The following is an 11,943-nucleotide window of genomic DNA, read 5'->3' as shown; positions in this document are numbered from 1 at the left end:
TGCCAGTCATGAGACCTGAACTCTGGGTCTGGGCACTGTCCCTCAGCTCTTCAGCTCAAGGCTAGCGCTCTACCACTGGAGCCACAGCGCCACTTCTGGCTTTTTGTGTTTATGTGGTGCTGAGGAATCGAACCCAGGGCCTCATGCTTGCAAGGCATGCACTCTACCGCTGAGCCACCTTCCCAGCCCCCAGGCCATACATTCTTATAGAACAGTGCTTCCAAACCTTTCCATAGATTAGCCTGCAGAGAAAAATCTTGTTTTTCTGGTAGAATATGTTGGGTAATCTGGACAGCCAGTCATAGGTTAGGCTGTTCATAGCTTGACTTGACCAGCTCCAGGGCTCTAGCAGTATCAGATCCCAGATCCCAACAGCCTGCCTGAGGACAAGGGTCATCTTTTTGTTGTTTTGTTACCATTTTGGAGTTTGAACTCTGGACCTAATACTTGCTAGTCAAGTGCTCTACCACCTTGGCTACATCGCTGATATTTTTACTTATCTATGTTTCAGATAGGATCTCATACGTTGGCACAGGGCCAACCTTGAACTTTGATTCTCCTACTTATGCCTCCTGTTTGGCTAAGATTATCAATGTATACCATTATGTCCAGTCTCTTTCTTTTCTTTTCTTAATTTGGTGCTGGTTCTGGGGCTTGAACTCAAGGCCTACTGCTTTCCCTGAGCTCTATCCACTCAAGGCAAGTGCTCTGCCACTTGAGCCACAGCTCCACTTCTGGCTTTTTTGGGTGGTTAATTGAAGATAAAGAGTCTCACAGACATTCCTGCCCCGGCTGGCTTTAAATCATGATCCTCTGATCTCAGCCTCCTGAGTAGCTAGGATGATAGGTATGAGCCACTAGTGCCCAGCTGAGATTTAACTTTTTGCTTGTATGAGCCTTGATCCACAGAGGTCAATATCTTAAATATTCTGGATGGAGTGCTGCTATAGTTTACTTCTGCTAAGACACTTATATGTGACTTTCAGTGAGCGCAATTCCTGTACAATTCTTTCTTCACAAGGTCTGCAAAGGATTCAAAAGATGGTTCAGTCCAACCTGATCATTTTATAGAGTCCCAGAAAAGAAAAGTGTAAACTCTGAACTAAAATTCAGTCTTCAAACTAAATCCAGATTTGTCTCTTACAGGATGCTATGTTCCCTATAAATGTTCATACTGGCCACTCTACATTCCCCAATTCTTGAGTAAGAAAAAAAAATTACTCAAACTAAAAAAAATGGAGGCTGGGTACTGGTGGCTCATGCCTATAATCCTTGCCACTAGGAGGCTAAGAGCTGAGGATCACAGTTAGCAGCCACCATGGGCAGAATAGTCTGAGACTTATCTCCAATTAACTGGCAAAAAAGCAAGATATGAAGCTATACTTCAAGTAGCAGAGTGCTAGCCCTGAACACAAAAATTCAGGGACAGTGCCCAGGCCCTGAGTTCAAGCCCCAGGACTGGCACCAAATAAAGGAAGCCCCAAACCCCTAGGCTCAAGGGATCCTTCTGCCTCAGCCTCCACAAGAAGCTAGGATTATAGGCACATGCCACTGTGATTCCACTTCATATGTTTTCCCCTCTTTTGGGGGCAGGGGGGACAGGGAGGATAGGGGAATAAGGTCTTACTATATAACACAAACTGGCCTCAAACTTGCAATCTCCTACCTTAGCCTCTTGAATTCTGGGATTACTGGTGTTTGCCACCACACCTGGCTTCATACTTTCTTTTCAAAAGTTTCATCATGGGCTGGGAAGGTGGCTCAGTGGTAGAGTGCTTGCCTTGCATGCATGAGGCACTGGGATCGATTCCTCAGCACCACATAAGCAAAAAGAAAAAAGCCAGAAGTGGCACTGTGGCTCAAGTGGTAGGGTGCCAGCCTTGAGCTGAAGAGCTGAGGGACAGCGCCCAGGCCCAGAGTTCAGGCCCCACGACTGGACCCCCCCAAAAAAAATAAAAAAAAGAAATGAAGTAAAATTAGCAGACTTAATTAGCCAGTTCAAAAATATTTATTGGTTAGTGGTTGAGTGTTGCCTAGTATGCATGAAGTCCTGGGTTTGATTCCTTACTACCACATAAACAGTAAAAGCCAAAAGTGGTGCTGTGGCTCAAGTGGCAGGTGCTAGCCTTGAGCAAAAGAAGCTCAGGGCAGTTCAAGTCCTAGGACTGGCAAATACATATTTTACAATATATATTATTGTAATATAAATATATACTATAATATATATATATATAGTTAGGGGTGCAAATTAGTGATAAAGCATTTGAGTAGTATACATGAGACTGTGTTCAATCCTCAGCTATGATGTGTGTACACCACAAATCAAATAATTTCTAGTTAAATGGGGGGAAGTAACACACATGAGTAATTATGCTTATTGCTCACTTGTAACTTATTGGGATTAAATGATTTTAATGTCTATCTAATCTCAGCCTCCAAGTTATGCAATATTTGAAATCTGTAATAGTTCCACACAAGTTTAAAGAAGTTGGAGAGAAGAAAAAGGCAGGACTAAAGGAAGCCATACCCAAACATAGCAAGAAAACATGAATATATTAACAAACATTTGTTGAGTAACAATTATATAGATCAGTCAAAATGCTGCATTTGAAGAAAACAAAGATTTGCATAACACAGTCCTTGTCTCTAAACTCTGGTCTCTTCACACCATTTCCCAGTAAAAGAAACAAGGCTCTTTGGACAAATGTCCAACTCTAGGTCTAGGGTTAAAAATGTTCAATAGAAGCTGGGCACTCCAGGCTCACGCCTGTAATCCTAGCTATTCAGCAGGCTGAGATCTGAGGATCATGGTTCAAAACCAGCCCTGGCAGGAAAGTCTATGAGACTCTTATCTCCAATAAACCACTAGAAAACTGGAAATGGAGCTGTGGCTCAAGTGGTAGAGAGCGCCCAAGCACAGAGTTCAAGCCCCACGACTGACAAAAAAAGAAAAATGTTCAATAGAAACCTGGGTCATATAGTCATACAGAAAACGTTGTTCAACCAGGAAGCATGCTGTATGTATGTACAGGTACATACACATGTGAATGTACATACATATGTATGTACGTACATACATACTTACACATACATTTATATATATGTTAACTCTAAAGGTCTTAGCAGTATGGTAGAAGAGCTTGTGTAGTAGGCTAATGCTCCCACTGAGATCATTTAGGAAATCTGGATAAAATGTCGAAGAGCTACATAAGCAAGCAGATCTTAAGTAGCCAGAATTACATTAAGATATGACTAGAGAGGTAAGCTACTATTCCACAGCAGAATTTCCCCCCAAGTCTTTGCCAGTTCGAGGCATGGTTAGAGGCCAAGAATCTTAGTTTTGCATATGTGAGGAAAGGAACCCAGCAGGACTGTCTCAAAAGGACAGAGAGAAATTTGGAGTCTGGAGGGACCAAGATAGCTATAAATGGGTCAGAATAAAACTAAGCTTTTCACAAGGTAGGTTTTTTTTCTTCAAGATGTCCTGAATTCTGCACTTTGGTAGCAGAATTTTAAAAAGCTAAGTGTGGTAGACAAAATAATAGTCCTTTAAATGTTCACATTCTTAGTTCTATAAATGTATTTTATTACATGGAAAAAAAGAGGCTTGCAGATAGATGTATGAATAAATTAAACATTTTTTTTCCAGTCTTGGGGCTTGAACTCAGAGCCTGGGCACAATTCCCGGCTTCTTTTGCTCAAGGCTAGTACTCTACCACTTGAGCCACAGGGCCATTTCCCACTTTTTCTGTTTATGTGGTACTGGAGAATCGATCCCAGAGTTTCATGCATGCTAGGCAAGCATTCTACCACTAAGCCACATTCCCAACCCAGACACCTTTTATCTTAACGAAACCCACTTTGGATCCCTGATCTCCATAACTTTAAAATACTATTTGCTGTTTTGACTCTAGGTTTGTCAGTACAAATCTAGAGGGAAAAAAAAAACCTAAGGAAAAAGCCTATGAGCAAAGTTTTATGTAATCTTTAAATAAGGACTAAAAGTCAGTATTGGCTGGGTCTCAGTGAACATTCCAGGCTGTTAGTTGAAAATCCTAAAGAGCTACAATAAAGAAAGAAAAGGAGGTGGGCTGGGAATGTGGCTTAGTGGTAGGGTGCTTGCCTAGTATGCATGAAGCCCTGGGTTCAATTCCTCAGTACCACATAAACAGAAAAGGCCGGAAGTGGCACTGTGGCTTAAGTTGGTACTATGCTAACCTTGAGCAAAAGAAGCCCAGGAATTGTGCCCAGGCTCTGAGCTCAAGCCCAGGACTAGCAAAAAAAAAAAAAAAAAAAAAGTAAGGTGGTGTACACCTGCAATCCCATCTCTCAGGAGGTGAGAACAGTAGGTCAAGAATTCAAGGCAGCCTGGTGCTGGTGGCTCCCACCTGTAATCCTAGCTACTCAGGAGGCTGAGATCTGAGGATCATGGTTCAAAGCCAGCCTGGGCAGGAAAGTCCATGAGACACTTATCTCTAATAAGCCACTAGAAAACCAGAAGTGGCGCTGTGGCTCAAGTGGTAGAGAACTAGCCTTGAGCTGAAGAGCTGAGGGACAGCGCTCAGGCCCAGAGTTCAAGGCCCACAACCGACAAAAAATAAAATTAAAAAAACAAAGAGCTCAAGGTAAGCCCTGGCTATGTAGTGATACCTTGTCTCAGAAAACAAAACAAAGTAATCACAACAAAGTATGGATTTAATAATGCTTCAACATTGTTGTATTAAATAATAAATGATTCATGCTCTAAAACATTAGTGATATGGGAAAAAATCTAGAGTACATGGGAAATTTCTGGACTATCTCTGTAACATTTCTGTAAATTTAAAACTTACAGCTGGACCTTGTAGCAAATGCCTGTAATGCCTGCACTGGAGAGGTAGAGACAAGAGAATCCTGAATTTTCTTTCAGACTAGAGAACGTAAATTCAAGGCTCAGTGAGAGCCTGTCTCAAAACACAAAAAAGAAAAAAAAAGAAAGAAAAAGAATCTACTGTAAAATTATATATATATAGAGAGAGAGAGAAAGAATTTTCTCAAATGGGTTCAAAACATGCACCCACAGATTGAAGAAGAATCCCAAAGAGAACAACTACAAAGAAAAACCAACATGTCAGAAAATGACAGAGATACACATTGTAAAGTGGTTAGGGAAAAAAAGAAACAGGATTTCAAAAGTGATATTTCAGCTATATTTAGACTCACGATGAAAATAAGAAAACAGGACTCTTCTCCCTGGTAAGGACTGTGAATGTAGTACTGAGCCACTGTGACGATGTGCACAGATATAACAGAACAGCCTTATCTTGGACCCCAGTGAGGCACCATAGCAAGGGATTAGTTACTATCTTGTAACCACTGCAAAAAGAAAGAATGGATCTAAAACATGCTGCTCAAGCCATTAAACATACAGAATCTGAGAGTTTAGAAAGGATGAGTTTGTTATAACTTTGGGGGGGGGAGTAAGTGGGGGAGGTAGGAAGGGAAGGGATGGTAGAAGAAAAACAAAGGAATGGGCAACAATGCTTGACAAGAAATGTACTCATTACCTTACTCATGTAACTGTAACCTCTCTGTACAGCATCTTTACAAGAAAATAATTTATTTTTTTAAAGAAAGGATGAGTTTGTCTCATAGAAATATTTCTTCTTCCCTTCCTTCTTTCTTTCCTTTCTTTCTTTCTTTTTTTTTTTTTTTTGTTGGTCATGGGACTTGAACTCTGGGCCTGGATGCTATCCTTCAGCTCTTCAGCTCAAAGCTAGCACTCTACCACTTGCGCCACAGCGCCACTTCTGGCTTTTTCTGTTTATGTGGTGCTGAGGAATCAAACCCAGGGCCTCATGCATGCAAGGTAAGCGCTCTACCACTGAGCCACCTTCCTAGTCCTCATAGCAAGTATTTCTTTTTTTTTGGGGGGGGGGTCCGGTCGTGGGGCCTGAACTCTGGGCCTGGCTGCTGTCCCTCAGCTCTTCAACTCAAGGCTAGCGCTCTACTACTTGATCCACAGCGCCACTTCCGGCTTTTTTTTTCTTATGTGATGCTGAGGAATTGAACCCAGGTCTCATGCATGCAAGGCAAGCGCTCTACCACTGAGCCACCTTCCCAGCCCTCCCCATAGCAAGTATTTCTTTTTCTTTGTGGTAAGGAAATCTGTAGCCCTGTCGCCAAAAGGGCAGGGCACTGTGCTGAAGTCACTTATCTGAGTCAGAACACTGGCTCTTCCTATTGACCCTGATACTAACCACATAGGTAATTTTGGGTAAACCTTGCATATATATCATCTAGAAAATAAGGAAACAAAATAATCTCAGTGTTTTCCAGAGCTAATATTCTATAGAGGATACTGATAATATCTATACAGGGCACTTGAAAAATCCATCAAACCAACTGTTTAGTATTTTCTTACAAAACACTAGGCATTATTTACAAAGGAAGGTGAAGGAGTAACGCCTGGGCATAGGAAAAGACAAGAAACAGATTTGGGGATCAACCATACAAAAATGACAATTTCAGGTCATAAGAAGGAATAAGCAAAAAAAGTACTGAGAATAAGACCAAGAACTGAGCCTTGAAGAAAGCTCACAGTTGGAGATGCAAGAGACAACCAGAAGCCAATAAAGGAGAAAAATATAAGTAGTTAGCAAAACAAGTTCCATAACTGACGTAAGGTCCAAATAATCAGAGCGAAGTTTAAGACTAGCCAAGAACAAGAACTTAAGGAACAGCTATTAATTAGCTCAGCATGGTGGTACATACCTATAATCCCAGCACTGGGATGGTAGAGGCAAGAAGATTCTGAGTTCAACCAGAGCCTAGGCTACAAAAGACTGTCTGAAAACAGGGACAGGAGGTATTAAATCTGCTAATACGGCTCAAGTAACTCTTTAAAAAAAACTCTGAGAGAGTGATAAAAAGCTGGGCAAAAAAAAAGAGTTCAGGAGACACATAGGTTCATAATACTCCATTGTCTATGGAAGCATACATGCAAACTCTGACATACTTGTTAGGCCGTAGATCTATGAGGAATGAGTTATCTGGAAGAGCTCTCCTATACTGTCTACCTATTATTTTAGTACCAAGACCTCTTCAGGGTCCAGCTGTCCTTACTGACACGATCTTACTGAATTATCAAGAGCATCCTTACTTCCTAAGCAACACACATGAAGAAAAATAGAAAGCGAGAAGGACTACTCACAACACTCCTTCACCTCTTTGCTCCCCAATGAGTACTTGCACCACCATTTTATATCGATCAAATCCCATTTCTAGAAAGGAAAGATAGGAAAGTTACCTATTAGCAAGTATTTAATAAAACTGCATGCAAATCTGCTTGAAGGCAAATCATTCGGAACAGACACTGAATCCACAGGTACTTGTGGAAATAATGGGAAGCTGGGAATCAGAAGCCAGGAGCTAGACTCTAAAGTCAAAGTAACCAAGAGGAAAATGTTGGAGAACTTAGCTAACTTTTCTATTTGCATTCATTCATCTCCAGGTGCTAGTGGCTTAGACCTGTAATCCTAACGACTCAGGAGGCTAAGATCTAAGGATGGCAGGTTCAAAGCCAGCGCAGGCAGGAAAGTCCAGACTATGCGACTCTTACCTCCAATTAACACCAGAAAACTAAAAGAGGTGCTGTGGCTCAAAATGGCAGAGCACCAGCCTTGAGCAAAAGGGCTCAGAGACAGTGCCCAGGCCCAGAGTTCAAGCCCCATGACCCACAAAAGAAAAAACTTTCCTCATCTGTTAAAGGGGAACATTTTGCTGAAACAAGGATACAAGTTGACCCATTGTAACAATGTACAAGATAGTAAATTGAAAATGAACTTTACATCTTGAAGGAAAGGAGTTAAGGAGGTGGGAAAGTGGGGAAGGAAGGGATGGTAGGGGAAAAACAAAGGAGGGGGTAACAATGCTCGATAGGAAATGTACTCATTACCTTATTTATGTAACTGTAACCCCTCTGTACAGTATCTTTTTTTTTTCTTTTTCTTTTTTTGTCGGTCGTGGGGCTTGAACTCTGGGCCTGGGCACTGTCCCTCAGCTCTTCAGCTCAAGGCAAGCACTCTACCACTTGAGCTACAGCGCCACTTCCGGTTTTCTGGTGGTTTATTGGAGATAGGAGTCTCACGGTCTCTCCTGCCCGGGCTGGCTTTGAACCGTGATCCTCAGATCTCAGCCTCCTGAGTAGCTAGGATTACAGGCGTGAGCCACCAGCGCCCGGCTTCTGTACAGTATCTTTACAATAAAAATATATATTAAAAAAATAAATGGGAATACCTACCTGCCTAGGAGGTTGTAAGGTTAGGCAAGATAAGGTATAGCAATCTACAGAGCATCTAGTCTAGTAGCTACACTTGGTAGTCTCTCAGTAAACCTTTGTTTGCTTCCCTATCCTTTCCCTATGTCAGGTCCTGACATAGGCCTGGGGTTGCAGACACCAATAAGACATCCTCTGTCCTTAGAAAACTCATAGTAATAAAGAAGTTTCAATCACACACACACACACACACACACACACACACACACAAACTCAATGAAATTGCCACATAGGGGGCTGGGAAGGTGGCTCAGGGTAGAGCGCTTGCCTTGCATGCCTGAGGCCCTGGGTTTGATTCCTCAGCACCACATAAGCAAAAAGAAAAAAAAAAGCCAGAAGTGGCACTGTGGCTCAAGTGGTAGAGCGCTAGCCTTGAGCTGAAGAGCTGAGGGACAGAGCCCAAGCCCAGAGTTCAGGCCCCACGACTGGACCAAAAACAAAAAACAAAACACCAACTTATTGCTGTACTATTCACAATAGCCAAGTCATGAAAACACCCAAGTGCCCTACAATAGATGAGTGCATCCAAAAACTGTGGTAGCTATACACAACAGAATTTTACACACCTATTAGAAAGACTAATATTATGTCCTTTGAAGGGAAATAGATGGTCCTAGAACAAATCATGTTAAGTGAGGTAAGCCAAGCTCAGAAACACAAAACAATGCATGTTTTCTCTCATATACTGAAGCTAGATCTAAAATACCCTGGGACATGATAAATCAGATAGGATTCTAGACACACACAGGGAGACCAAAGGAGGATATTCTTAGTGGAGGAACACAAAGGAGAACGCCCAGTGCATCTGATCATATAAAATAATATTTATTGAAATGAACTCAGGAAATGGAAATGAGGGTTTTTTTCTTTTTTTCTTTATGTTTTCTTTTCTTTTTGTCTTGTTTATCTGTCTTTGGGAAGGTAAAGGGAGGGACACAGAAATGGAGGGCCGAAGGGTGAACACAGACACGAGACACTATGTTGAAATGAACTATACAACTTGTGGGTAGGAACAGGAGGAAATACTGGGAGAGAATGAGAGAAGGGGTGACTCTGTACTCTTCATCTAACCCGGAACTATAACTGCTCTGTGTATCACCTTTATAATAACAATAAAAGTGTAAATGAAAAAGGAATGAGTACATGTGGGTGACAAAGACAAATCACGTGTCCTGAAGAGACTATATAACAAATGAAACAGAATTCTGAGGTAAAGAAAATGTGCTTGAATAAAAAAATCAAGCTGGGCGCTGGTGGCTCACGCCCTGTAATCTTAGCTACTCAGGAGGCTGAGATCTGAGGATTGCAGTTCAAAGCCAGCCCAGACATAAAACCAGAAGTGGCTCTGTGGATCAATTGGTAGAGTGCTCGCCTTGAGCTGAAGAATGTAGGGACAGTACCCAAGCCCAGAGTTCAAGCCCCACCACCGACAACAACAACAACAACAAAAAAAAATCAAAAGCTGCAGACTGAAAGATAGATGTTCAATACTGACCTCAAGGGCGAAAGGACAGGACTCTGCTTTCCTGCCATGCTAGAGAATGAACCTCAGCCTTATTCGTGCTCAGCAAGCACTTTATCTCTGAGCTATACCCCAGCTCAAGGACTTTTTAGATTCAGATTTCCCCATAGACAATTCATGTTCATTGCCAGAACGCAATAAAGTACACAAGACTCAAGAAAACCAATTATTTTCCCAAAAATGTTATATTTGTACAAGGTATATTTTAAAGTCAAAAGGCAAGAAACAACACAGGAAGTAGAGCATTTATGAGCTTTAGCTGAAAAAAACCTACAAGAGTTCGTTAAAGCCAGGCAATCAGTAGCTTTCACCTATAATCCTAGCTTCTCAGGAAGCTGAGACCTGAGGATTGAGGTTCAAAGCCAGGCCTGGCAAGAAAGTCTATGAGATTCTTTTTTATTTTTTTTTGTCGGTCGTGGGGCTTGAACTCTGGGCCTGGGCGCTGTCCCTCAGCTCTTCAGCTCAAGGCGAGCGCTCTACCACTTGAGCTACAGCGCCACTTCCGGTTTTCTGGTGGTTTATTGGAGATAAGAGTCTCACGGTCTCTCCTGCCCAGGCTGGCTTTGAACCACGATCCTCAGATCTCAGCCTCCTGAGTAGCTAGGATTACAGGTGTGAGCCACCAGCGCCCAGCTTCTATGAGATTCTTATTTCCAATTAACTACCAATAGCTGAAGTAGAGTTGTAGCTGTACTGTAGCAAAAAAAGCTCAGGGAAAGCAGGCCCTGAACCCCAGGACTGGCACCAAAAAGGAAAAAAAAGCTCACCAAAATAAAGAATATATATTGTCCAAGTAGTTTATATGCATGCATGAAAACAGAACAATGAAACTTGTTGAAATCATTTTTGAAGGGGGTCTATGGAAATGATAGAGGAATGAGATTAATTGGGATACATCATATCCCAATTAATGTCACAGTGAACCCCCCCCTTGCACAACTAATGTATACAAAAAAAGAAAAGACCTCATATCCATGAATTTAAAAAAAGGATTTAATTGTGATCAGTTATTCCATTTAAACATTGAATAAGGCCTAGCACGGTAGCTTACACCTATAATCCCAACTAGTAGTAGGGAAGTAGACGTCAGATGGATGATGTTTCAAGGACAGCCTAGAAAAAGTTAGTAAGACCCCATCTTAACCAATAATCCAGGTGCAGTGGCTCATGTTTGTGATTCCACCTACACAGGAGATACAGGAAACGTGATCATGTGATCCAAGGATATCATGGGGCAAAAACACAAACCTTATCTGAAAAATAATTAAGAGATAAAACATCCAGGGTGTGGCTAAAGTGGTAGAGTACCTGTCTGGCAATGTCTGAGTTCCTGAGGTCCACAATAAAAAAATAAAATTACACACACTCGTATAGAATTAACACTATACAACTACAGAAAATAGTATATACAAGCCGGGTGCCGGTGGCTCATGCCTGTATCCTAGCTACTCAGGAGGCTGAGATCTGAGTATCGAGGTTCAAAGCCAGCCCGGACAGGAAAGTCTTTGAGGCTCTTATCTCCAATAAACCACTAGAAAACCGGAAGTGGCACTGTAGCTCAAGTGGTAGAGCGATGGCCTTGAGCTGTAGAGCGCAGGGACAGTGCCCAGGCCCAGAGTTCAAGCCTCACAACCAAAGGGGGGGAAAAAAGTCAGGAAACAAAACACTAAAATATTAACAATGCTTAATTCTGACAGAAATACATGGGATTTCTTCTTTGTACTTCTATATTTTGTTAATTCCTAAAAATTAAAATAAACTCAGGAAAATAAAACAGATCAAAATGGTAAGTAGTTACAATTTTTAAATGGTAAGTATACTGTTCTATATTGTCCAGTTTGATTACAATGAGTGTGGGTTTTTTTTGTGTGTTTGTGTGTGTGTGTGGGGGGGGTGATCATGGGGCTTGAACTCAAGATCTGGGCACTTTTGCTCAAGGTTAGTGCCCTACCACTCTGAGCCACAGCACTACTTCTGGTTTTTGAGTAATTAACTGGAGATAAGAGTCTCATGGGAGGGGCTGGGAAGGTGGCTCAGTGGTAGAGCGCTTGCCTTGCATGCATGAGGCCCTGGGTTCGATTCCTCAGCACCACATAAGCAAAAA

The 11,943-nt window shown here is 41.9% G+C and overlaps 1 protein-coding gene across 1 annotated transcript in view; it reads right to left on the bottom strand.

Annotated features, from left to right (window-relative positions):
- The window catches only part of Tctex1d2 (Tctex1 domain containing 2), a 23,431-nt gene that overhangs the window by 3,678 nt on the left and 7,810 nt on the right, over positions 1–11,943 (bottom strand). The window contains exon 3 of the mRNA XM_013019390.1: positions 7,193–7,262. Coding sequence (XP_012874844.1) covers positions 7,193–7,262 — 70 coding nt within the window. The remainder of the gene's footprint in view (positions 1–7,192; positions 7,263–11,943) is intronic.

The sequence above is a fragment of the Dipodomys ordii genome, unplaced genomic scaffold (assembly GCF_000151885.1).
Source record: "Dipodomys ordii isolate 6190 unplaced genomic scaffold, Dord_2.0 Scaffold45, whole genome shotgun sequence".
NCBI lineage: Eukaryota > Metazoa > Chordata > Mammalia > Rodentia > Heteromyidae > Dipodomys > Dipodomys ordii.
Note: the sequence above shows the minus strand (reverse complement) of the source record. Positions and strands in the feature narration are given on the sequence as shown.